Below are 27,489 nucleotides of genomic sequence, written 5' to 3'. Positions count from 1 at the left end.
AATCCCAGCACTCAGAAAGCAAAGGTAGGAGGACTGCTATGAGTTTGAAGCTACCCTGAGATGACATAGTGAATTCCAGACCAGTCTGAGCTACAGTAATACCCTACCTTGAAAACAACAACAAAAATTATTGATTTATTTATAAGCAGAAAGAGAGAATGGGAGCAACAGGGCCTCCAGCCATTACAAATGAACTCCAGATACATGTACCACTTTGTAAATCTGGCTCTTTGTGGGAATCAAACCTCAGTTGTTAGACTTTGCAGACAAATGCCTTAACAACTGAGCCATCTCTACAGCCTCCACTTAGATACTTTTGAAAATAAAAATTATTTGGAAGTTTTTTGAGGAATTCTGAGGACATCTTAAGATCTCAACTCTGTCAAGTTAAAACTATGCCAAGGATAAAAATATTCAAAATTCCTCAGCACTTGTTAACAATCATTTTTGATTCAGACATAACAAAATGAGAAGTTTAATGGAGAAAAGGTCAGTGAAAACAAAAGTACTCCCTAGTATAACTTCAAAAGAAGAGTTTATAAGAATACATTAAGAAACTTTCTTATAGTTTTGAGCCTTTAAAATTAAAACCTTAATCCAGTAGTCCATTAAAAAGCTAAAGACGATGGGAAGCTGAGAAGTTTGAGGCTGCCCTGAGACTATGTAGTGAATTCCAGGTCAGTGTGAGCTAGAGAGTGAAACCCTACATCAAAAAAACCCAAAAACAAACAAACAAAATACTGAAAAAGCTAAAGATAGCTAAGCAAAATTTAGAATCCCAAGTCTAGAGTTTCTTCTGGAAAACACATTCCATCCTACTAGGCAAGCAGAGGGCCAGCCTCAGAAGAGCCTATAGGCACCACCTTAGGGCAGAGGACCCAGTACTACCCAAGTGGAGATCCGAGGGTGGGGCTAAGAGAGCCACAGCTCATTACAGGATTTGAGAACCTGGTCTCTGTAGCATATGATGCACTGGGGTGGCCCTCTGCTCAGCTACCAATTACAACCCAGGCCCTTCTTACTAAAGCCAGCAGGACCAGCATTGTGGCTGGTGCAAGGTTTGAGTCTTTACCAACACCTGCTGACACTATCATCGCTGTGGCACATTCCTCTCTAGGACTCCTTCCCAAACCCCTTTTCTAAGCCTCATATGGCTGTCCAGAATTTTGTTCCCATGGGCAGGCTCAAATAAGAGCTACTGACTTCCAGGGCTGGGGATGGACAGAGGCCTGAAATCTGAGGCTGGAACTGCCAGGCTTTGCTGGCACTTGCTAAGGCTGAATTAGCCATCAAAGACGGAGGGAGCCTGTTAACAGAGCTACCCAGCAGGGGGCGCTGTGTGTCCAGGCTGAGCCCTTTGACCAGCTGGGATGCCAAGTAAACCCAAACTGAAAATAAGGCAAGTCTAGCAAGTCTCAGGGTCAGGGCTGAGCCTCTGGGTACAGGGCCCACACATATCCATCCTCCAGATCCTGCCCAGCAGTTGGCCTCACACCTTTCTCCAAGACTGCAGGGAGCACTTGTGACAGTGGTCTCATCCAGATGGCTGCTACATAATCTTGATCCACAAATGCATATCCAACTGTAGGTGGGAGAAACTGGGAGGTGGCCTGCCATTATACTATCCTAGCACTCACAGCACCAGGCAACTCCCCTGGGAGCCCACCCAAGGTCAGCAGCCCCAGCTGTAGACAATCTTCATGAAGGCCAAGACTGGAATTCTAAGAACCAATGAACTCAGGTATAGCCTCCCATTGTTCAGAGACAGGCCAGCAACTGGGCTTCCAGCTCAGTTGTAGATCCAGACATCCTGAATCCTCAGAGCCCTCAGGCTCCTTTCCAATTCCACTTCCCACTGCCCAGAGCCTGCAGCCTCAAGGCCCTATCCCTCCCTATACAACCACACTGCAGGCATGAAATTAGGCACATCCTTCAAACAGCAACACCTGAGACCAGGTATGAACGCCTAACAGGACCACAGAAAACCAACCCTCAAGGCACTACAGATCCCCCAAGTACTAGGAACCAAATGTGGGCCTGAGAGGAGGTAGTGCACCCTCTGTGATTCAAAGACCCAAGTACTTAGGAGAAAAAGAAACCCAGAATGCCCTCAGGCCTAGCTCTAGGCCCATGCTAGTGGGTGAGATCACCACATGAGCACCCGCTATTCAGGGAGGGAGGAAAGGGACAAGGCAGCACTGTGTCTCAGGAAGGCCTGGGACTTGTCTTTATGACAGGACAAGTTACAAGGATATTCAGTTTCCTCGCCTGAAAAGTGAAGCCAAGGCTCGGAAGATGGCTCAGTGGGTAAGAACATTAGCTTGCAAAGCCTGACAGTACCAATGTAAAGCCAAATGCACAAAGTGATGCATGTGTGTGGAGTTTATTTGCAGCAGCAGGAGGTCCTGACCTGCCCATACTTACTCTCCCCATACTCACCCCCTGATATATGTATGTATGCATGTGTGTATGCGTGTGTGTGTGTGTGTGTGTGTGTATGTATTTTTTTAAGTGAAACCAACACTCACCTCTCAGAGCTAATAGGAAATGGAAGGAGTCAGCTAACCCATGAGATGCTATCAAAGGCCAGCCCTATATGACTATTACTTTGCAATCCCAATTGAATGACCCCAGAGGCCAAAAGAAAAACTCTTTTCACTGGCAGAAGGGTGGCAACCTCTTGGCACACTGCTGAAGTGAATCTAAGACATGACCTTGTTCATTTTCCATGCACCTCAATATGTGTGGGTTTACTGATCCCAAGTAGGAAAGTGCCTGGGAGAAGGTGAGAAGGCCTTAGGCCAGCAGGTAACTGCCCTACCTGATGACACAGTTGCCTCGATTGGATGCAAAGATGACAATAGGGGCGATGGAAGATTCCAGGGCTCGGTGTAGGTAGGTAAAACACTCGATGTCCAGCATGTGGACCTCATCAACAAAGAGTACGCCAGGAACCAGCTCTGCAACGCCCTGGTCAATGTACTTGTTCACCACCTTGTTGATCTCCCCACGCAGTTTGTCTGGATGGGAGGACAACTAAGGTGAGCAGCCTGTCTTGCCCTGCTGTACAGACCCCAGCAGGGCCCAGCCTCACTTCAAGCTTCAGTGACATCTGAAACTGGAACACACCTCAAGGCCACACGATTGGGAGCTCTCCCTGAAGCTGTGTTTGGTTAACTTTGCAAAATGTCAGTGACATGGGGTTGTGCAAAGGAAGGCCTTCATAGCCCTATACCCCAGACGGTCACACTTCCCATACTCCCTACCCTGCCATATTATATAACACTGGCCTAATCTCACAGACTAGCAGGTTGGGTAGCCCTGGATGACAGGAGTTTTCATATGCAAATTTTCCTGTACTATACTCAGTAAAAGACCAGCTTGTGGTCCTGTATGACAATGCTTAGGTTAATTAACTTTCAATCAAGCTCAGTCGGATTCCTCTCTGGGGGGAAACCTGGGCAGAATGAAGGTGAAGACAGGCTGGTCTCCAGTCTGGAGATGGTGAGTCTCTCCAAAGTCACATGACCCACTGAAGTCACAACTCTCACTGGAAGGCCAGCTTCTGTACAGTCAATAAGGACTGGTCACAAAGACCACAGTCATCATGCAAAGATATATAAAGGATAAAACTCAAAGTAGGGCAAAAGACAGCTCAGCTGGGTATAGTGGCCCATGATCCCAGTACTCAGGAGAGACAGCAAGATCCAGAGTTCAAAGCAAGCTTTCAAAAACCAAACAGCTGCTCTTGGACTGACAGAAAGGTCTCAGGCTGCTCTGTTGGTTAAAACCTCCAAGGTCACAGAGAATTTGGTGTTTAACTGGCAGTTGACAGTATTAACACAATAGGTGGTCATTAGGGAACAGAAGCAGGGTCCAATAGTCCACCCAAAAGCAGAACCCTAGGCTGGGCCTAGGAGAACAGAACAGAGGAAGAAGGCAGCCCCATCACAGAGTCAGAGGCTGTCCCGTTTCTGGACTTCAAAAGGACCAGAAACTGAACATGTGTCCAGATTACAGTGGCTGTCTAAACACAATATAGACTAGGTGAGGCTGAGCCCTGACCTCATGGTGTGGCATTGTTTAAAGGTACACCCAGGACCCTAGCCCCACTACAGATGTTCTTACCTGTGATCTCTGTCTTCTTGGGCTTCATCAACTGGCCCATCATGGAAAGAATGTCTTGTCCCCCCTATGGAAGAAGACTCAGTGAGCCATAATTTTACAGTGGCTACAAAGCCTCATCCCCCTGAATCCTATGGGTCCTTCATGTCATCTGAACTTGAGGACCCTGACGCACCTCCCCTGGAGAATGTGATGAGGTGGGTTTTTTGGTTTTTGTTTGCTTGTTTTGGATTTTGGAGGTAGGGTCTCACTGTAGCTCAGGCTATCCTGAAATTCACTATGTAGTCTCAGGGCTATCTTGAACTCACAGCAATCCTCCCACCTCTGCCTCCCAAGTGCTGGGATTAAAGGTGTGCGCCACCATCCCTGGTTTGTGATGAGGTTTTGAACACAGCAATTTTCACATGTCCCCCAAATCTGTTACAATCAAGCCAATTTTTTCCACTGGACGTGTAAGCCAAAGGTAGGAGGGGCTTCTTCCTCTGCTCCTCCATAGCTCCCCCCCACCACATACACCACAGCTGTTCTATGACTCAAAGCTTTGGTGAGTCTAGTCCATCTGTCAGGAAGCTTGTCTTCTGCTGCAGCTCAGGCCCAGTGCCCTCTGCAGGACATGTGACCTACAGGTACTCACAACCTCCAACATCCCAGCTCCTTTGTGGACCAATGGACTGTCATAAAAAGTAGAAAGGTGCGTCATCATTATGTCCCCATCTCCTCTCACCAGACCCAGCTGCAGGGGCCTGCTGGCCTTGTCCTAGACCTATATGAGCCTGTGCCTACAAAACAGCTGTTCACTAACACCCTGGCCTTCTCTATGCCTTCCCAAGCTCCTAGTGGCAGTCAACAAAGCAGGCGTTCCCCAGGAGGTCAGTTTGTGGGAAGGAACAGGTAGCATTCCACCCCTCAGGGGAACATCTAGTCTCAAGGGACCCATGAAGGCAATATAACCTGAATGGTTAGGATGAGGTCCTTTCCTATAGCTACTGAGTAAGTATGCATCTTCTAGCTGAGAAGCAGACATCTGCATCAGTGCAGTGCTAAGTGTTTGGGCCTTGCTAAGTAGAAGGAATGACACCCTTTGCCAGGCTTCTGAAACCCTGTGAAGGACCACACAACACTCATGCCCTTGGTCACTAACACTCAGAGCATCCGGACATGAGCTGCTGCTGGAGAGAAGCCAGACAGGAAGCTGGCTAGCTCAGGCCCAGGCCTGGCTGGGAGAAGGAATAGCCAAGGAAATCATCTGTGACTAGGACAGCAAAACAGGAACAAAGGAGCCCCAGGGAGCTCACATCCAAGTCAATTGCTGAACATCACACACAGAAAAGGAGCACCTGTCTCTGCAGTGGCCAGACCTTCCAATTCATCCCCAAAACTCCCCATTCATCCCAGACACACGCCAAAGGCCAATGTGCCCAGCAGGCAGGCACACATCAGTACCTGGGGCCGTGCATTGGCCACATCCAAATCATGCAAGGTCACATCCTGGATGATTTCTTTCTTCTTGTGTACATCCCCCTTTGGCAACGGGACATACTCTTCAGCTTCAAGGTCAAATTCGGTGGCATAGGTGTCACATCTGCCCTGCCTCTGCAAAAAGAAACATGAGTATGTGTGTGTGGGGGGTCACTGCCAAGTCACCAATGAGACAGATAACTGTGGAATAACAATGATGGTCCCTCCCAATCTCCAAATGTGCCCATTCTCTACCGCCAAGAGAAGAGACCTATGGGTGGGTCAGACACCCTATACTTTCTCCAAGAGTCTCCGGATAAAGGGCAAATACTGTGCAGGCTCTTTTGCAGGTGGGTGATTTAGTGCACGATATGAAGTATTATGCTCATCCATTAAATAGTGTGCACCACTGTACAGGACACTGAACATCAGATATGAAAAGAATGCCCACTAATGCTGCATTCCTTCCCACATGCATATATCTTGGGAAGAAAATAGCACAGAGATAAAAGGAAGATTAAATACACTGCACATTTCAATGTGAAAATGACTAAAGTTGTTTTGGTTTTGCACCCTATACTCCCCCTCAAAGCAAGTTTTAGTATTTTTCTAACAGGCTGTCTGTTTTCGTCATGAGAAGGTTAAGGAATGAAGATAAAGGGAAAAAAGGGCTACGATACGCAAAATGACAACTTTTGCCCTGCACATGGCACGGCACCAGATGCCAGCTCCTCCCTGCACTGCACAGCTGTTAAAGAATGTGACCCTTGTCACCTGGGTCTGGACAACTTTTGCCCTGCACATGGCACGGCACCAGATGCCAGCTCCTCCCTGCACTGCACAGCTGTTAAAGAATGTGACCCTTGTCACCTGGGTCTTTCCATGGCACACAAATGTGACATGGAGCTTGCCCCAAGGACGGCATACCTTCACGGCCCCACTGTTAGCTTCAATGTAAATCACATCTCCAGCCTCCACTCGTTCTTTCTGCAAACTTTCAAAAATACTAGGATCCAGCTGGAAAAAAAAAACAAGGATGATGTCTCAGAGAACTGCAATATACATTCTACTTGGTGCTGAGGCACTCATGGGAGCTCCAGAGCCAGTGACTGCAGGAGTGTGAAAGGGAGAACACCACCAGTGGGTGTGTCAGGGCTGAGCATTGCAAGGACAGTAGGAGAGTGAACACAACTGAGTGCAGGCACAAGGGACATGGGAACACAGCTCTCCTTCCCTTGACTTTGGAGGCCATAAAGTAGAGGGTTTTTTAAAAAGGCTCTGGCTACTTTTAGATAAGCCATGATGTCCACCATACCATCCACACTGCCACACTGGCTACACACCTCCAGGTCCTATCCCTTTCCTCCCTTGGACAACTGTGGAAATTTTCTCTAATAGAAACACTTGCCAATACCTGCTTATCAGGCTGGCAATCTGCAAGCCTTGTTATTCCAGAGAAAGTTCTCTAAGCCTAAGTTCCCTCCTCATCCAGTACCCAAGCACAATCATGCACACATGAAGTTAAAAATGACAAACATTAAGCCAAGACTCTTCTTGATCAAACATTGGTGTTCTGGGACCTGCCAGTGGGCCCCTACAGAGAGAATGCAGCCCACTCTTGCATTGGCCTGCTGAGACCCTCCAGGTCACCCAGATCCAGGCCACCACTGGGACTACCACTCTGAGACAGCGTCTTTTGCAGGGACTTGTATTTAGACACAAATCTCCCCAAGCTAAACACCAGGCAGAAATGTTACACAATGGGTTGTGGCAGAAAAATTTAGAGTCCTATTCTAAACAAAATTAAAGAGTAACAACCCAGGTAGAAGACACAGAAGAACACACATTGTAGGATTCAGTTTCTATGAAATAAATTCCCCAACAGGCTAGACACAAAAAGGAAATCAGTGGTTGCCCAGGGCATGGGTGGGACAGAGAAGGACAAATTAATGGCATGAGGTTTCTTTTAGGGGTGATAAAATATTCTAAAATTAGACTGTGGTAATGGTTATATAGCTGTATAAATACATTAAATTCCTTAAACTGCACATTTCAAGCAAGTGTCCTTAACCACTGAGCCATCTACCCAGCCCATGCACATTTCAAATTAGTAAACTGTACTTAAAATTATACCTCATGGAGCTATGGAAAATCAACCACCCTAACTGCAGAACAAGGGCTCTGCGTCAGCTGGGTGGGGACAGAGAGCCTCCTGGAAGTGCTGCAGTACAGGGACAATGGTTGCCAAGCACACAAGGCAGGCCTGGGGGGAAGGGACTAACTGTGGAGCTGAGCACACAAGGCAGGCCTGGGGGTGGGGGGGACTACTCAGCACCCTCATCTTATGCTGGAGTACCCAGCACCAGAGTCAGGATGCCTCCTTCTCTCCCAGTATCTTCTCCACAAGCTACAAGTATCCAAGTATTCCCATCTGGGAAAATAATTTTCCTCTTCTCTCTTATTTAAGAATCTGTGCAAAGCGGCCTTATGGGAAGTTCAAATTTAAGCTGCATGCCTTTTAATAGAAGACACACTGAAGAATATACTGGTTTTTTCCTTCAAGCATTTTTATTGTATAATTTTCCAAGTAAACTGACTAGAGATGTGATCACTGAAAGGAGCCACATCCTGTAAGTCTAATTAACACAGAACGGAGGTGCTGAGGGGTGGGCCAACAGAGATAGATGTGTGCAGAGAAAAGCTCCTGAGATGGAGAACTCTGTTAGGAAAAAGAAAAATGGCTCTTTGAAGAAGTGACGTTTTTATGATCTCAATAAAGCAGTGACCAAGAAACAACCTTACAGAATCAAAGAACCACAAACTGGTAGACTAGAATAAAGACAGAGGAATTGCATGGCTGCTCTAGCTGTTTATAGATGAGAACACTGAGCCCCAGAGAGCCCAAGTGACTTCCAAAGGCACACAGCAAGCTGGAGGGCAGATAGCATAATGGTTAGATCTCAGTTAGCTCTGTCACCTAAGCCACTGTGTGATCCATCTCCCCAATAACTGTCTGACCTCCTTATGAGCTCCAGCCGCTTACACGTGAGGGAAATTAGGTCTGTGCATGCACACATGTGAAGCTGATGATATGTGCAGAAGCTGTCAGTCCTGGGCCAAGCATACACAGTCAATGAAGGTTGCTGATATTATCTGTTATCTATGAGCTCTTGTGATAACAGCTTCAATCCAGCCCATCCCAACTCTCCCTCCCAGGGCTTACACATAAACATGAACAGCTACCTCTCATTATGGAACTAAGGGCCATACCCAAAACCCCAAGTTTTATCCTCAGGACTGTGATATACGCAACTAGCATTCCTCGTTAACAGATAAGCAACTGCTCAACAATCAAGTCATTTGCCCATCAGGCCCAGCTCTAAGTAACAGAAACACAAAATCCTTTTTTAAGAATTTAACCTCAAAGCCGGGCATGGTGGCACACGCCTTTAATCCCAGCACTTAGGAGACAGAGGTAGGAGGATTGCCATGAGTTCGAGGCCACCCTGAGACTCCATAGTGAATTCCAGGTCAGCCTGGGCTAGAGTGAGACCCTACCTCGAAAAACCAAATAATAATAATAATAATAATTTGACCTCAAAGTCCACACCCTCTTCCTAGGCACCTTGTGCCTGTTTCCTAGAGGCTGAAAGGACAGGTGTCTGAGGACAATCCCCAAAGGCCATAAACAAAGCCACGAAGCTCAGTGTACTGCAGGCTTCTAGCATCAACCAACAGGAGAGGCCATCAGCAGTCTGCTCCACATCTCCTCCATTCCTTGGGTAAGGCACTGTTTCTACATGCAGAAGGCCCAGGGCTGTGGACATATAGTTATGATACAGGATAGGATAGCAGAGGCACTTTCCTCACCTACCACCCAGCCCACGTGTTAACACACAGAGAATTTCCTAGGAATGGGTAGTAGCAACTTCCTTCCCCAAGTCTCCATGGCCCAGGCCCTGCACTAGTCCCACTTCATCCCCTAATATCATCACACCTACCTGAGCGGCACTCACATCCAAGGTAAGGTTGCAGACTGTACACTGTGGCAAGGTCATACCTTCACCAAGTCTCCAAGGGCCAGGTCCTGCACTAGTCCTGCTATATCCCCTAATGGCCTCACAACAGGCTGCAAAGCACCCATATCCACAGTACACAAACTGGGCACTGTGGCAAGATCATAGCACAGCCACACGTACTCACCTTCAACTGTTTTGTCCCCTTAGCAGTCTTGAGCCCAATGATCACATGGCTGATGGTCTTGCCATATCCACCCATGGGGTTCTCTGTCTCACAGGGAGTGAGCTCTGTCACCTCACCTTCATAAACCTCCTTGGTCTCCTTTATCCGCAGTCCTGGAAGAGATGACAAGGCCATGGTCAGAGACAGAGCTCTCCCTTCTCATAAGCAAGCCGTGTAAATATGCACACAAACACAGGGCTGAGAGTTCAGGGGTGACATCATGGAAAGAAAAGCAACACAGATACAAATGCAGACTGGAGGTCTACTAAGAAATGTGGAGAAGTGATTCGATTAAAATGACTTTCTCAGGTTCAAATCCAGAACCAGACAGATAAGCCAAGCTATAATTCTCAAAACTACTACTCGACCTATACTTCCAAGGGGTTAAAATTTGCCTTTACCTGCTAATCTAGTCTATGAACCCATTCTACTCCACCAATCAGTGACCATAACTGTGCCACTGTGCCCTAATTTTCTGACTCTCAAAGGGACCTATTAGCCATCACAGGTGACCCTAAGACCCTGCCATGTGCTCTCAAGGCAGTGACCCCTTCTACTGTTCAGCAGCCCTCCAGCCCAGCAGAGAGCTCACACCTCCCTGAGCCATACCCTACGCCCAGTGAGAACACCAGGGTGAGTGCTCAGCTCCAGTTTAGATGAGAAACCAGTTCCAGGAGACCCAGGCTAAGAATTTGGGACTTTGGCTGAGGCTTGATGACTTTTGTATATTTGAAAATATGCGTAATAAAAGTTGATAAAAACAGGAGGAAAGGAATAAAATGACTCAGAATGCTACCAAGTGTTCTGAGGCTGAAGAGCAGTGATGGCATGTCGATGGCACAAACACTTTAGATGCAACACAGCATGCTCTGCTGCAGACCATCAGCTACAATTCCAACCTCAGGCTCATGTCCAGAAGCATGGGCACAGGCTCGTGCTAAGTGACAAAGACAGCAAATCATCACCTACAGCTGCCACACAGTCTATTAACAGAAGAGGAAACTAAATTTGTGGGATGCTCACACAAGGGAACACTGCATGGCAGTGAAAAGAAGTTATGTTACAATCAACACCAAGATGAATCTTAGACATACAACACCGGGAAAGAAGGAAACACAACTGGATGGCTACATTTTCTTCAAGTTTGCACAAGTGTGAGAAATTAAGGCCATCACCAATGTGCAGAAGGAAGGTTGGTGACGAGGAGAGAACACCAAGGGAACTTTGGGCTATAAGCAACAATTACCTTTTTATAGTGGCTGCTTTCAGTTTTTGCTTTGTTGTAGCAACTTACCCATAATGCCTAATAACCTGGGTTAGAGTCCCCAGTACCCGTGTAAATCCAGGTACACAAAGTGGTCATGCATCTGGAGTTCATTTGAATGACTAGAGGCCCTGGAGTGCCCATTCTCTCTCTCTCTCTCCTTGCAAATAAACAAATAAAAAACTTAAAAAAGGGGAGGGGGAGCCGGGCATGATGGTGCATGCCCTGAATCCCAGCACTTGGGAGGCAGAGTAGGAGGACTGCCATGAGTTAGAGGCCACTCCGAAACTCCATAGTGAATTCCAGGTTTGCCTCAGCTAGAGTGAGACCCTACCTAGAAAAAAAAAAAAAAAAGAGGGGGAAGTATACTTGAGTTACCCTGGTGAGAAATGGCAAAAGAAGAACAGTGATGCACTCCTCTGCTGGGCTCTATGGCCACAACTCTTGGCCTTTATAAGAGCTGCTAAAGAGAGGCATGATCTCACAGCCTAGTGCCGCACGCACCCCATCTGTCTCTGAGTCCCAGGGCTGTCACCATCACCCCCAGAAGATCCCAAAGTGCAGCCACAACAGAAGACCCTTATCTAAAGAGTAAGTGAGAGGAGACATCAGCTGCCCCTGGTGGCAGCATTCCTTGAAGCAGTTTTGGTGTCTCCACCTCTGATCTGATGTGGACATATTATATCATAGCAGGCAAGAGGCCACAGTAGCAGCATGTGAGGCACTCTCAAATGTGGCAGCTATCTTATCATGGGGTCGGTGCTACTTTCTCCCAGAAACCCAATCAGCACAGACCTCTGATAGTCAACCTAAGCATCAGCTTCATGCTGCCTCCGTCCACCTGATAGCCTGCAAATGGAGGCTTTGGAATAGCCCCAAGAGAGGGGACATGTTGCCTCTGAACCTTACTAAATTTTCAGTTCATGAATACCAAGAGAAGCTTTCTATCAGAAAACTGTGACCAACATAGAAAACTGAACTTTAATCAGACCTCGCACAGCCCCTGAAGATAACTGCTTCATGGAGTGTTTACCTCCACTTACCGTCTGTCCCAGGACTACAAGAAATTCCTGCAGGAGGGGCAGAGGCATGCCCATCTCTCACTACCCCCTATTTGTTTAGAAGTTGCTCTGCGCTGACAAGCAGACAGGGGATGTGGGTGAAGGACAATGAGAGTGGCTGTTCGCCAGGCAAGGGACTGAGCTGGCGCTATCTCTGGCACCAAAGACACAAATGACACAGGTTTCATCTGTTGGCTCAGGTTTCAGAATCCCTGACAGGGACCTTCATCACATCAAGGAAATAGCACAGACTCCTAGCTTTTCATTTCTGGTCAGCTTACCGCTTCCTCCCCACCCCCTCTGCCAACCATGCTGGAATTCAAAGACATGGGGAGAACAGCAGGCCTCCTTTCTGAAGACAGTCAATGGCTTGCCCTTTTATTCTGAGTGAGGATCAAGAAACTTCTCTTCACCTTGCTGCCATCAAAAGAACAGCACTGTGCCGTCCCCTCAGAAATGACAAATCACAAGTCGCAGCCCAGATACCAGGCAATGCATCTGTATTTTTCAAGTTTTAAAGTGTTATGCTATCTTTAAGTAATCCAAACACATGCACCACACAAACTCCAGTTTTATTAGATTATATCAGTATCAGAAAAATACTTATAAATAACATTTATCATTTATTCACACATTTGAAACAGATATAACATATACTATTCATATAATTAATAAGTTGAAGAAAACCACTGGCAGCTGGGTGTGGTAACACATGCCTGTTATTCTAGCACTAGAGAGGCTAAAGCATTAGGATTAAGCTCAAGGCTAGCCTTGGGCACATAATGAGAGGACCTGTCTCAAAAATAAAATAGAAAAGCAAAACAAAAGCCGGGTGTGTGGTGGCACATGCCTTTAAATCCCAGCACTCGGGAGGTAGAGGTAGGAGGATCTCTGAGAGTTTAAAGCCACCTGAGAATACAGAGTGAAGTCCCAGAGCACAGTGTAAAACCCTACCTTGAAAAACAAAAACAAAAACAAAAAAAGAAGCCAGGTGTGGTGGTGCACGCCTTTAATTCTCGCACCATGAGTTCAAGGCCACCCTGAGACTACATAGTGAATTCCAGGTCAGCCTGGGCTAGAGTAAGACCCTAGCTTGAAAAAGCAATAAATAAATAAAATAGATTTAAAAAATAAGTATATAAAAACTGAAGGGAGACTGGAAAGATGGTTGAAGGTGCTTGCTTACAAAGCCTACAAGCCTGGGGTTCAATTCCCAAGCCACTCACATAAGCCAGTTGTAAAAAGTGGCTCAAGTGTCTGGTGTTTGCAGCAGCATGAGGCCCTGGCATATCTTTACAAATAAATAAATAAATAAATGATTTTTAAGTTAAAAAATCACTGGTGCATGTTTAAGGAAAAGTAAGCTGCATGCAGTGGCAGGTATCTGTCATCCCAGGTGCTCTGTAGAAAGAAGCAAGAGTCTGAGGCCAAATAGCAATAGTAAGTATCATCTTAAAAAAGAAAAGGAGGAAAAAATAAAATAAAATAAAAAAGAAAAGGAGGGAGGGAATGGAGGAGAAAAATCACAAAAAAAAGAAAAGTCCTCAGGAGATTTAAACCCCCTGGAGCTCTAGGAGTCACCTTCCTGCTCTTCCAAATCAACATGAAAATGTAAAGAACATACACCAACATGGCTGAAGCTGACGGATATCATGTTGAGCCAAAGCAAGACACCACAAACACACACAGCGCGGCCCCCCTGGACAATGTTGGGAGAGTGAAGTTAAGCCCCTTTGTATGGGGACACAAGGCATACCAGGCTATGACAGTCTCATGATAGATTCTAGTTACCACCCTCCTAGGTTTCACCTGAAGAAAAGGGTGGAGACTAGGGAGGACTGGGGCATCTTGGGTGTTGGCTATGCTCAATCTCTGGAAGTCACAGAGGGGTTCAAACCACAGCACTGCCACTTATTAGCTATCGAGGCACTGGCCAGATTATTTAACTCTCTGAGATTCTGTTTCTCCAAATGCAAAATGTAGACAAGGGAGTTCATGCAGGGGAGTGAACATACTAGGCACTCGCTGTGGTATCCCAGGTCCTAGGAGAATGGTGTAAGACCCATGTCCTTACCCTGACAGGCCACAAAAGTTTGAGGAGCAGGGGCTCACAGCAGCACAGCACAAAATGACTGGCTTGAGTTACACCTGCTCAGTGACAGCCATCTTGAAAAGTAAAAGCTGCCAGGAAAAACTGACTTGTGTCTTTAATAGATCACATTACAGTTGTCTTTCCTGGAGGGATTGGTGCTGGACACCATAGCTGGGGCCTTGCCTATGCTAAGCACACACTAAGCTATACTCTGATCCTGACCCATTCTCACCATGTGAAGAACCCAAGTTCAGTACCTGGGGTCCACATACGCTTCAATCAGCTAAAGCACTCCAATCAGAAGAGCCAAGGTTTTGTTTCATTTACTTGCACAGATAACTGCAATAAATTCATGACATAAAGGCATCTTTATAACAAAGAGGATTTGGGCACCCAGAGGTGACCACTGCCCCCAACACCCACCACTTACCAATGGCCCTGCGGAAGTTTTCCATCAGCACTTCTGTCTTCTTGATCTCAGTTGAGTATACTTCACTGCCCACCATTGGGCAGAAAGGGACCTTACTGCCCAGCTCCTGAGCAATAGCCAGCGCCAAGGCTGTCTGCAGAGAACAAGACAAGCGCATTTGCTTCAGTGTTAGGCATTCAGAAACACAAACAATAAAGACATTATTAGCTCGGGATGGTGAGATGTCTCATCCTCTCAGCTAACAGCATCAGGCATGTTTCACACAGTGTTTGAAGATCTCTCTGAACACTCTCAATTTATACCACACATGCAAGTATGCATCTTTGGTCATCCCCACCCAGTGGAGATGTCACCTAGCAAAGGCCCAGTTGCAAGTGGTTCGCACAACCCTCATACCTGGGCAGCAGATGCTATGATTCTCACCATTCCCAGAGGAGGAAATAGGCACAGGGATTAAGTAACACAGCCCCAATGCCTTCCTCGAAATGGGCAGAGCAGAGCCTCAGCACTGGAAGCAACGCTTCAGAAGTCCCATCATAAATAGTACCATCTTCCAGACTGTTCCCTTAGCCTCAAAACAGGGTCTTGTCTGTCTGCTCAGACCTCTGCAGGTGCCCTGAGACAGTGCTTTTTGTTTTCACAAACACAGTAAACACTAACCTACAGGTCACCAGTAACCAGCTAGGAAGGAATGTATCACTTGATGCTCATTTCATGGTAAGTGGCCCACAGACAGTGGAATGAACAATTAGGCAGATTTAAGTCACACTAACATGCCCTGTAGTGAAGCACAAAAGGATGTGAGTAACTGCAGTGGGCAGAGGCTAAGCAGAACCAGGTGCAGCAGAGTCTGCTAAGTATCAAATATGAAAGGCAGATGCCAGAAAGTTGGTTCAGGACTGGGAAATGCCATGGCCTTTGAATGCCACTTTCATCTTTTTCTTCCACTGTGAGACAAGAGCTTGAGTAAGGCCAGGTCCCAAAGCCTAAGGGCCTAGAGAAGAAAGCAAGCTGGTGACCCAGAGAAGGCCAACTCTGAGACAGCACTTATAACTAGCCCACCAGGGCTGGGGAGACGGCTCAGCAGGTGAGGTACATGCTGTGCCTTTATGAAGGTCTGAGCTGGGATCCCCAGGAACCATGCAAAATACCTCTGTGTTCATCTGTAATCTCAACACTAAGGAAGCAGAGACAGGAAGATCCCTAGGGCTCACTGGCTAGGCAAACTGGTGAGCTCTAGATTCAGTAAGAGTCCCTATCTGAAAAAATACAATGTCGGCGGAGGGGGTATTGGGAAGATGGCTCACCAGTTTGCAAAGCCTGATGGCCTGGGTTTGATTTCCCAGTACTCACATAAAGCTAGATACAGAAAGTGGCACATGTACCTAGAGTGGTAATGGTAGGAGACCCTGGTGAGCTATGATTATTTCTTTCTTTCTCTTTCTCTCTCTCGCAAATAAATATTTAGATGGAAAGCACCAGGCGTGGTGGCACACGCCTTTAATCCCAGCACTCAGGAAGCAGAGGTAGGAGGAGCACTGTGAGTTTAAGGCCACCCTGAGACTACATAGGTGAATTCCAAGTCAGCCTAGGCTACTGTGAGATCCTGCAACACCCCCCCCCCAAAAAAAAAAGAAGGTTGGAAAGCAATCAAAGAAGATACCAGCACCAACCTCTGGCCTACACACACACACATACACACACACACACACACACACACACACACACACACGTTCTACTATAAGTGCCTCTCAGAATTCCTTACCAGCACCAACCTCAGGCCTATACACACACACACACAGAGGTTCTACTATAAGTGCCTCTCAGAATTCCTTTTCAATACCCTCTTGGTGATGCAGAAGAACATGGTAATGAATCAGGATATGCAGCCCAGTGCCTAAAGTAGCCTATGGGGCAAACACTGGGTTTTAGCCCTGACTCTGCCACTTCTCAGTGAAACCAAAAGCACTCAAATCTCTAGTCCCTGGTATCCTTGCAAGCCAAATGAAACATTAGGATAGTAGGTCAGGGGCTAGAGAGATGGCTTAGTGGTTAAGGAAATTGCCTGTGAAGCCTAACAATCCAGGTTCGATTCCCCAGTACCATGTAAGCCAGATGCACAAGGTGTCACATGTATCTGAAGTTCGTTTGCAGTTGCTAGAGGCCCTGGCATGCCTAATCTCTCTCTCCTCTCTTGCTATAACAAATGCATACAATAAAACCTTTTTTAAAAAAAAAAGATAGGTCAGATCACAGCAAGTAAGCTGCAGGCAGATTGGTTCTGCATGGCCCTCCCCACCCTGTGGCAGCAGTCACCTCTCCCTAGTGGAGGCACATATGCCACAGCCTCTCTGCGCACCCAAAGCCACAGGCATACCAGCCACCACATCTGCCCAAAGACACACCTGAGCTTGTGAGCTCAAAGCAGACACCTCTAACATGGTATTCTGGAGTCAGGGGAACATGTCTGAAATGTGATGGGGCAAATGAGAGAAGCACACTGGGACGCCAGGACATTTAATAGGAGTCACAAACTGGCCATGGCCACCTTCTAGCCCAATTCTGCCAGCTCCTCAGTCATTCCACTGTCTCTTCCCAGCATTGCCACAGGCCCTCATTCTCCATCCTCAGCTTCAGACTTGAAAGAGAGTAACCTTATACAACTCCCTGGCAACCCCGCCCATCAGTACACTTGCATTAGAACAGAATAAAAGCTTGAGGGAGGGCTTCATGTCTAGTTCCCTCCACTAGAAGCCTCCATCAAGAAGGCACATAACTTGGCTACTCACCCTACCCCCTTCAATTTAGTGCTATACTATCTCATTGAACTTCCAATTTGTCTATGAACTTGATGTAGCTTCTATTTGTATGGTTTGGTTTAAGTGACAATTAGACAGGAGCTAGGCATGTGGCTCAGTGATAAGAGGCCCCACATCTCCCTGGGGCAGGTGTTAAGCACTATGCAGCATTATTAGGATTGGTTAAAATCACTATTAGTGTGAATGGCAAGTTTATTAAGTTAGTAGCTGCTGGATTCTCTCAGACTGCCTTGAGCCCATGGTCCATTAGCCAAATTGACATCGCTCTACTACCTTCAGGCCAGCAGCAGCCATCTAGAACATTCCTTGGGTGACTTGAGAAAACTACATGATGACTGCAGTTGACTGCTCTAGCTCTTGCAGGCACAACTTCAGCCAGGTCAATTTAAACAGTTTGTCTACACTTATTGCTATCACAAGCCTCTAAGAACTACAGCTGACCCTGAAATCATTTCCACTTAGGCCAGAAGAAAGCAGTTCCTTTGGTAGCCTAGCAGTAGGACTGCTGTGACATGATTATAAGCAGACTGCTCAGGCACTCAGGGAGCTGGCTGGGAGACACCCTTCTCTCCTACCTCCCCTGGTGCTGTAGTGTTAGGACCAACACATGGCCTCTTGTGCAAGGTCTTTCCCGCCTACTTTCAGCAATGGTGTGTGCTGAGCATGTAGCTCAAAGAGAGAAGCAGCAGAGTGATGGCAGACAGTGCAGTGGCATCAACAGCTGGGCTCAGGGGCCAAACAGCCAGCTACCTGCCAGTTGAAGGAGCAGCTCAATGATTCGATCAGCCACGGAAGAGAGCCTGAAGCCCTGGTTGCTGCTGCTAAGAGTTCCAGAGAACAACTGAGTCTTCAAGCCAAGAACTACAGCACTGGCCAGTGTTAGGGGAAGGCATGCAGACTTCCTAGGACTACAAGACCTAAAGATCCCCATCCCTGAAGCCTGCAGCACTAGAGGACACTACCTTGGGCAGTGCCAAGAACCAAGGGAAGCACAAAGCTGCCGAAGACCAGCACCTGCAGAGCTTCTCCTGCCTAGTCAGCTTCTCAACCTGGGTAGAGCATGAGACCCACCTAACTGATGCGCAACAGCAGTCAATTTGGGAAGCTCTAGCCTAGGATTTTCCAGCTTCAATTCCATCGACCTCTGGGATAGGGTCATTCCTGGTGGGGACACTGCTGTGCCTTGTAGAATGAGGATGCCACTATGCCCTGTAGGATGCCAAGCATCACCCCTTGTCCCCTACCCACTACATGCCAGCGGCTCTTCTGCCAAGTGATGGCAACCAAACAACCAAAGCCAACCATCTCCAGAGGCTGTTATATGTCCACCCTGAGCAGAGGACTGCTACGTGAAAGCCCACTCCAATTCTAACCCCACCTAACTGGGTCTTGGAAAGAAAGACTGAAGAGACAGAGAACAGGAGGCATAATAACTGTCAAGTAGTTGTGATAAATGAAAACATCTCCCAGGGATGCATCAGAATGAAGCACAAAACCAAAAACATCTCTGTGGTGGTCTGAATGTGACATGCCGCCATAGCCTCATGTGTTTGTGATTAAGCCTCATAATCAATTCCCAACTGGTGGAGCCTTTGGGAGGTGGAGCCTGAAGGAAGTGTTCACTGGGTGAGGACCCTGAGGTTTATTAGTTCAACCCACAGAGCTAGCTCGCTCCTGCTGCTTCCTTTTAGCTGATACAGTAAGACGTTGTGAAACCCAGTCTGCTCTGCCATGCTTCTCCTGCCTCCATGAAATTTCCCCTCAAAACTGTTAAGCTGAAATAAACCCTTTCCTCCCACAAGCTGTTTTGGATTGGTATTTTGTCCCAGTGATAAGAAGGTAACTGATAGGGTGGAGTGACATCTTGGCAGTTAGGGCACTTGCCTGCAAAACCTAAGGACCTAGGTTCAACTCCCTAGGACCCACGTAAGCCAGATGCACAAGGTAGCACATGCTTCTAGAGTTCAGTTGCAATGACATGCCCATTTTCTCTCTCTCTCCCTCTGCCAAAAATAAATAATTTTTTTTAAAAAAAGGTAACTGACCCAACCTCTAAAATATCCTGACAGAGGAGTTAAATCTTCACTATTACACTCTCCACAGTAACAAAGAAACTGCAAAGCAGCAAATAACCGAGACTATTCTGAAGAAAACCTCACTGAATTACCTGAATTACAAATAGACACAACCGTCAACACAGGGACAATGCCAGGCTGGTAGCACATGCCTTCAATCCCAGCACTGAGAAGAGCCAGCTGATTCAAGACTAGCTTGCAGGTGGGCGTGGTGGTGCACACCTTTAATCCCAGCATTTAGGAGGCAGAGGTAGGAGGATCAATGTGAGTTCAAGGCCATCCAGAGACTACATAGTGAATTCCAGTTCAGCCTGAACTAGACTGAGACCCTATCTCAAAAACAACAACAACAAAAAAGACTAGCTTAGGTATATAGTGAAACTGTCTCAAAAGCAAACAAATAAACAAGCAAAATCAAAAAAAAGGACAAGAGGATGAATATAAACCAGACTGTGTGTGCCACCTGCAAATCTTGATCGGCAACTTCTAGTCAATGTCCTTCAGGCAGAAGAAAACTGGACAGAAAAGGGGGGTCTCAGGAGCTGGAGAGATGGCTTAGCAGTTAAGCACTTGCCTGTGAAGCCTAAGGACCCAGGTTTGAGGCTCGATTCCCCAGGACCCATGTTAGCCAGATGCACAAGAGGACGCACGCATCTGGAGTTCATCTGCAGTGGCTGGAAGCCCTGGCATGCTCATTCTCTCATATTCTCTCTCTCTCTCTCTCTCTCTCTCTCTCTCTCTGCCTCTCTCTCTGTCACTCTCAAATAAATAAATAAAAATGAACAATTTTTTTTTTAAAGGGGGGTTCTCAGGTAAGGACAGTAAGCACAGGAGTGGTAAACACCCTAAACACACTGATGCTGCCTGTGGGGAGATCACTGAAGCTCACACTGTGGCACATGAGAGTTTAAACATGTTTCCATCAACACAGCTTGTCTCCCTCTACTGTAAGACCACCTTGCAGTCAACTATCCAATTAATGTGGTTACACAGTTACAACTAAATCACTGTCTCACCCTTTATTGGCCTAGGAACTATGCAATGGGTCCAGAAAGGTGTAAAAGTCCACTTCTTTACAGTAGAAGCTCAAGCTCCAGGGGCCCTTGGGAAGAATGAGTGAGGCTGAAACTAGGAACTATGTCAAGTAGTTGTGATAAACGAAAACATCTCCCAGGGATGCATCAGAATGAAGCATGAAGAATGAAGTTTCAAGTACCTCACTTGCCAAGTATGGAGGTGGAAGCAAAAGGGTCAGAAGCTCAAGAACCACACATCCAAAACAACATCCCCCCAGTCCGGATGCTCACAAATCCCAACAAGCCACACCGTGCCCTTGGCCTTAGTTAGCCATTTTCTTCCCTTCAGCCTGATCTCTGATGGACAAGCAGGGAGGCTCAGCCCTTCCAGCTACCCCAGCCTTTTTAGTGTACAGCTCCAACTCCATCATTTAAGATTAATCATAAAAAAATAAAATAAAAAATTTAGTCAGGAGCTGGAGAGATGGCTTAGCAGTTAAGCACTTGCTTGTGAAGCCTAAGAACCCTGGTTTAAGACTCAATTCTCCAGGACCACGTTAGCCACATGCACAAGGGGGTGCATGCATCTGGAATTCATTTGCAGTGGCTGGAGGACCTGGTGTGCCCATTCTCTCTCTCTGCCTCTTTCTCACCCTGTTGCTCTCAAATAAATAAACAACATTTTAAAAATAAAAAAAGATTAGTCAGGCTGAGCATGGTGGCGCACACCTTTAATCCCAGCACTTGGGAGGCAGAGGTAGGACAATCACTAGATTGACAAAAGGATTAGTGGGAGTGCCTCAGTGGAGTCACTCTGCCCGGTCCTCACTTCCTGGTCTTCTAACCCGAAGATAAGCACTTGCTCAGTCCATCACACACATTCAGGACAATGCTGGGGAGCATGCTTGTGGACTTGCTTTCTTTAACCTCACACAAGATGTCACTCTGAAGATGCTTATGACACTCCAGACCAACAGAAATGTATTTTCAAAGCCTCGAAGACTTGAAAGAGATAAAGGACAAATTCTAGAGACAATAAGACCCCTCTGAGGACTTCATTCTCTCTTCTCTGGAGGTTGGCCAGGGTGATTTTAATTTTAGAAGCATGGATTTTAGACACTCAATTGTATTACTGCACATTAGTGTTTAAAACACACATATAAGCACTTAGCTAGACAAAGACTAGTTAAGACATGAATTCAATTTGGCTTAGACATACATGAGGGTCATTCTCTTGGGTAGCTTAAATTGAAAAACAGAGAGAGAGAAAAAAAAATGAGTACCTTGCCAGTTCCAGGAGGTCCTGCCAACAAGACAGCTCTTCCAGCCATTTTCTTGCTTTTGATTAATTCTACTATGACGCCACATGCCTACACACCACAATGGAAAGAAACAATCAGTCAATATTTAAATGCTTCATGGTAGAAAAAATCCAGCCTCTGGTCCACAGAACTTGCACTAATCCAACTAACCCAGCTGCCAGAAGCTGTGGCTGCCCCAGGGATGAGGCACTGGAGGCAGGCCACAAAGCCTTGAGCTCCGCGCTTGCTCCAGTAATGACACAAGGTCACGGCTATGAAGAGCAAGGGGTGATGAGAAAGTAAGTGGCTATGGTGAGCTGGGGAGGTCTTTCTCGTGACATCATGTGACACAATGAAGCTCTTGGCAGGGCAGGATACATGGTCCAGGAAAAAAAGAATTCAAAATGCCCAACGCAGGAGTTTGACATTTCCAAGGGACAGAAAGGGTGCAGAAACAGCAAAGTGAGGTTCCCGGGGGGGGGGGGGGTCACCTGCAAACCAGGAACTAACAGTCCATAGTAAGTCTGGCTTTTCTACTGAGACAGGAAGCCACTGAAAAGGTCTTAGAGTATGATGTACTGCGTTAGAACACCACGGTGGCTGCCGTGTGGAGAATAGACAGGAGGGGTATGACCAGGAGCAGTGAGTTTGAACCTGCCTGTAGGAATAGGCTCCAGGTCTAGAAACTTCCTGAAATGAAATAAAATGGTATGTATATGTTCACATACTGTCACTGTTTCCAGGGAAAGGATCACAGCTCTCATTAGAATCCACTAAGAGTTAAGAACCAATGAGAGACTACTGGCTGACCATCAGCAAACTGTGCAGAGCAAACACTGCACATAAGGTCAAACCTTTGACCTTAGGATCCTCAAAATTCAAGTACCTGACTATCTGATATTTAAAATACAAAAAATAAAATACATACTAGTCCCTTACAATATCATGCACAAGCCCCATAATGTCTTCCTGATCTTCCTATGAAAGTGAGGTTGAGAAAGTCACATTCCCTGAGTTGTAATATCCTGTGACTAGTCGGTACTAGACTGATCTAACAACCTGGCATGTGACTGCCCAAGAGGTGCATCTTCCCTACTTGGAGGGCACAGCTCCTCTCTAGGCAGTGTCCTCACTGTATGCTACTGATAGGATCCTGTGGCTGCACTGCATCTCCTCTCCACTGTTCCCATGCCCTGCACAGCACTTTGGCTCCATATACAGTAGCCTTTCAACTCCTTATCCAGTAAGATACATTGTGAAACCTGCCAACTTAAAGGCTCACACCTGTAATTCCAGCACTCAGAAGGCAGTATTTATAGATCAGTTTGACTAAGTAAACCCTGCCTTAAAAAACAAAATATGCTCAATGGGAAAAAGAGAAATCACTAGTGAAAATACTCAACAGTGGACACTGCAAGCCTTATATTTGATCAGCCAGGCCAAATGAGCCAACTGATGCAATAGTGGCACTTCTGTCATGGTAGAAACCAACTGCCTTCTAATTGGACTGGAGGGCCAGTCCATGGAAGGGAATACATCCCTGATACTGAAAACTTAAAACAGGGAGAGTCATGAGCCCTAGGGGTGTAACATCTGCTGCTGTCTGGGTAAATGTATATATTATACTTAACAAACTGCCCAGTAAGCACTTCCCTTAATGTTCATACCCTTATATTAATGCTATTTTCACTTTTGGTAGAGAATCTTCTCTTTTCAGATGGCAGTGACCTTGGGATGATTCATAAGGCATCATGGTGCTGGGAAGAAGTCACAGGAGTGCTCAGCAATGCAATATGTCTATCACACCTTCCAAGGCTCAGGGTCCATTGCGGAAGAGGTGGCAGAAAGAATGTAAGAACCAAAGGAAGGGTAGGACTCCTTACAATGTGCTCCTCCAGATACAAAAGGGCCTGGATATCCATGACCTCACAGTGCCTGACACTACCTACACAAGACATCATAATAAGAGGAAAAGATCATGAAATCAAAATAAAAGACTGATTGAGAGGGGGAGGGGATATGATAGAGAATGGAGTTTCAAAGGGAAAGTGAGAGGAGGGAAGGCATTACCATGGGATATTGTTTACAAACATGGAAGTTGTTAATAAAAAAAGGTGAAAAGAAAAAAAATGCATGCTGGGCCAGAGGGATAGCTTAGTGGTTAAGGCGTTTGCCTGCAAAGCCAAAGGACCCAGGTTCCCACGTTAGCCAGATGCATAAGGGGCGCATGCATCTGGAGTTCGTTTGCAGTGGCTGGAGGCCCTGGCATGCCCATTCTCTCTCCCTCTTTCTCTGTCAAATAAATAAATCAAAATAAAATATTTTTCAAAAATTAAAAAAATTTAAAAACATGCAGCCGGGCATGGTGGTGCACACCTTTAATCCCAGCACTTGGGAAGCAGAGGTAGGAGGAGTGCTGTGAGTTCAAGGCCACCTGAGACTACATAGTGAAATTCAGGTCAGCCTGAGCTAAAGCGAGACCCTACCTTGAAAAAACAAAAATTAAAATAAAATAAAACATGCCAGGTATGATGATGCACACCTTCAATCTAAGCACTTGGAAAGCAGAGGTAGGAAGACCACTATGAGTTTAAGGCCAGCCTGAGGCTACAAAATGAATTACAGGTCAGACTGGGCTAGAGTGAGACCTTAACTCAAAAAGCCAAAAATAAATAAATAAATAAATAAATAAATGCTGGAGAGATGGCTTAGCAGTTAAGGCACTTGCCTGCGAAACCAAAGGACCCAGGTTCAACCCTCCACAGGACCCATGTAAGCCAGATGCACAAGGTGGCACATGCATCTGGAGTTCATCTGCAATAGCTGGAGGCCCTGACACACCCGTTCTCTCTACTTCTCTGAATCTTTCTCTCACAGTAAATAAATAAAAATAAAAAACCAAAAAGATAAAACGTGTGTTGTGAATCCAACACCCACATCTCAGCATTTCAAAAAGAACTAGGTCTTTAGTGGATCACTCATGTTTTTGGACTTGGGTCACAGAGACTGGAGTTCAGACTCTTCCACTTCCAGCTGAGTGACTTTAGACTAGTTTATCTAACCTCTGTGAAATGCAAGATTTTAAAACAGTGGCACACACACTAAACGGCTTAGGGGAGAAAGTGTGCTCATATCTGTAGTTTAGTCTGAAATGTAAAAGTGGGTTGGTAGGTTTATATATGAACAAATACCCTATGACGCACATCGTAAGATGCTAATTGTAGAGTTGTAACCACTCTGCTATTACTATGCAATCCTTTCAACACCTTTGTGTTTCTAGAAAGCATCATATTAAAGTGTGAGAGGAAGGGCGATTATTAGACTGGTGAGGAAAAAAACAAAGAAAATAAAACTGTCTGGCTCACAAGAGCATTGGGCCACTGTAACCTGCTTGCAGAAACAAGTACAGTTGATAAGTGAGCCAGGGTCAAATGTTTCCCTGGAAAGACTATGCTCAAAATGGTCAAAGGCAAGAGGCTAAGAAGCAAGTCTCAACTGCATATTAAGTGCAGGTTTCTGTAGCTGCTGAGCCCCTGAAGAGACTTAAGTGGCTTGGCTCTGAACTTAGTGCAGCAGGCTGACAGGTTGCTCAGTACCTCACAGCAGTGCAAATCGGTAAACTGGGTGGCAGGTGGACAGTGGTATGACCTCTCCCGCCCTCAATTTTTTTTTTCAGGTGCAAAACACTACGACATGACATCAATGTCACTTAATAAAAGCAGGATGAATTGGGATGGTCACAAAAACTGTGCTTGGGGAAAAAAAACAAAAAACAACTGTGCTTGGAAGGGTGTAAACGATTGCTCCTGTCCTTAACTCCAGTTCTCTTTGTCAGCTCCCAGACCTTGAGAAGCCAAAAGTTTAGCCAATTCTCTACTTCATAACCCCAGCGCCTGCCACTGCGTTCGCAGAAAACCCTCACTTCCCCGGGGAGGCCGACAAAAGAACCGACCCCACGGAGATGCTGCGGCTCGCCCGTCTGCTAGTGTTTCCCGCCTGCCTCTCAGTAAGCTTCATCCACCTTGTCCCGCCTCACGCCAGCGTCCCGAATAGAGCCAGGCACGGCGCGTGGGCTCCACGGACAACCCTCGGAGCGCCCGGGCGGGAGACCCCGACCCCGGCCCGGCCCGCGCCACACCTCTCTCGCGTTCTCCTGGCCCACGAGCCCCGAGGCCGCCTGCTTGGCGAGGCCGCTCTCGTCCAGCCCCAGCCCCTTCACGTGGCTGTGGGAGGCGATGCGCTGCGTCTTCGTGGTGCTCTTCACCTCCTCGATCTTCATCTTGCCCGCCCGGAGACAGAACCAGCGTGGAAAACCAGCAAACGCGCAGCGCCGGGAGCCCGGGTTACCATGCGGCTGTTACTAGGGCCGTGCGTCAGGGCCCGCCCTCCCTGGAGTCCCATTGGCGAAGATGGGAACGCCTCCTCTTTCTATTGGCTACACGCTGTGCTTGTCACGGCTTGCCGGTGAGTCCTGCTCGTCCACTTCCTGCTGTGTCACCGAGTTGGATTTCCCCCATAGCTGGCGTTTCCTGTTCTGGACTGGGAGCTTGAGCACCGAAGGACTGAATATGGGGTTTTGATATGGGGCTGCTAAATTATGGCAAGGCTTGTTGTTGTTGTTATAAACGCATCTTTTAAGGTTTTTTTTTTTTTTAATTTTTTGGTTTTTCGAGATAGGGTCTCACTCTAGCCCAGGCTGACCCTGGAATTCACCATGGAGTCTCAGGGTGGCCTCAAACTCACAGCAATCCTCTTACCTCTGCCTCCCGAAGGCTGGGATTAAAGGCATGCGCCTTTTTAAGGTTTTTAAGCACAGATGTCGAACAAGGCAGAGTTGACTTCTAGACAGGTGTCTTGACTTGATGGAAACCTCTCAGCCAAGCAGCTACTTTTATACCCTTTGGGTAATTCCTTGAGGAAAATAACTGAGCCAACCAGTTGCTTGTTAAGTGGCCACAACAGTGCTTCCGCTATTCTCTCCCTAGGCCTTCTTCAAACAAAGTATGGCATATATTTTTCTATCACAAGACTAGTAAATTCTAGCAAGCCAATTTCACCCAGTCAGGAAGAGGAGGGTGCCCTTCCCATGGTGGCCCAGCAAAACTCTGTGATTGGTGCAAGCATGGTCCCGTCATTGGCATGAAAGATTGCTGTGATTGGTGTTAAGCACAATCTTTCATTTGGATAAAGGGCTGTGCAATAAATTTCAAACACCTTTGCCCATGTCCCCTCTTCTTCCCTGGGACCCCAACAATAGGAGATATGCTGGAATGACTACACCCAGGGTGTGTGCAAGACCACTGCAGGGAACCTGGACTCCAGAGAGCCTGGGCAGACATCACTACAGGGATCAGGCCTGTGTGAAAACCTGACAAATGGCAGTGGCTTCCTCAGAAGCAGGTGTACCATCATACAGATGAGAAAACAGGTTCTGAGGAAGGGAAGACTTGCCCAGGAAGCAAGAGAACTTAAGTTTAGACAGGCTGGAAGTCAAATCCAGCTGCAGTGGTTCCTAGCACCATTCCCCACGTCCTCCAGTCTTACTTTTAAAGCCAGGTCTCCAGTTACTTGTAATTACTCACATAACTGTTGGATCAGTGTTTGTC

The 27,489-nt window shown here is 46.7% G+C and overlaps 1 protein-coding gene across 1 annotated transcript in view; it reads right to left on the bottom strand.

Annotated features, from left to right (window-relative positions):
• The window catches only part of Ruvbl1 (RuvB like AAA ATPase 1), a 35,035-nt gene extending 8,779 nt beyond the window's left edge, over window positions 1-26,256 (bottom strand). The window contains exons 1-8 of the mRNA XM_004665115.3: window positions 26,022-26,256; window positions 21,866-21,952; window positions 14,673-14,805; window positions 9,787-9,938; window positions 6,511-6,600; window positions 5,569-5,718; window positions 4,129-4,192; window positions 2,822-3,020 (exon numbers count right to left, since the gene is read on the bottom strand). Of these exons, the coding sequence (XP_004665172.1) occupies window positions 2,822-3,020; window positions 4,129-4,192; window positions 5,569-5,718; window positions 6,511-6,600; window positions 9,787-9,938; window positions 14,673-14,805; window positions 21,866-21,952; window positions 26,022-26,162 (1,016 nt within the window). The 5' untranslated portion in view covers window positions 26,163-26,256. The remainder of the gene's footprint in view (window positions 1-2,821; window positions 3,021-4,128; window positions 4,193-5,568; window positions 5,719-6,510; window positions 6,601-9,786; window positions 9,939-14,672; window positions 14,806-21,865; window positions 21,953-26,021) is intronic.
• Between the last annotated feature and the right edge of the window lie 1,233 nt (window positions 26,257-27,489).

Source organism: Jaculus jaculus, chromosome 6 (assembly GCF_020740685.1).
Source record: "Jaculus jaculus isolate mJacJac1 chromosome 6, mJacJac1.mat.Y.cur, whole genome shotgun sequence".
Taxonomy (NCBI): Eukaryota; Metazoa; Chordata; class Mammalia; order Rodentia; family Dipodidae; genus Jaculus; species Jaculus jaculus.
Note: the sequence above shows the minus strand (reverse complement) of the source record. Positions and strands in the feature narration are given on the sequence as shown.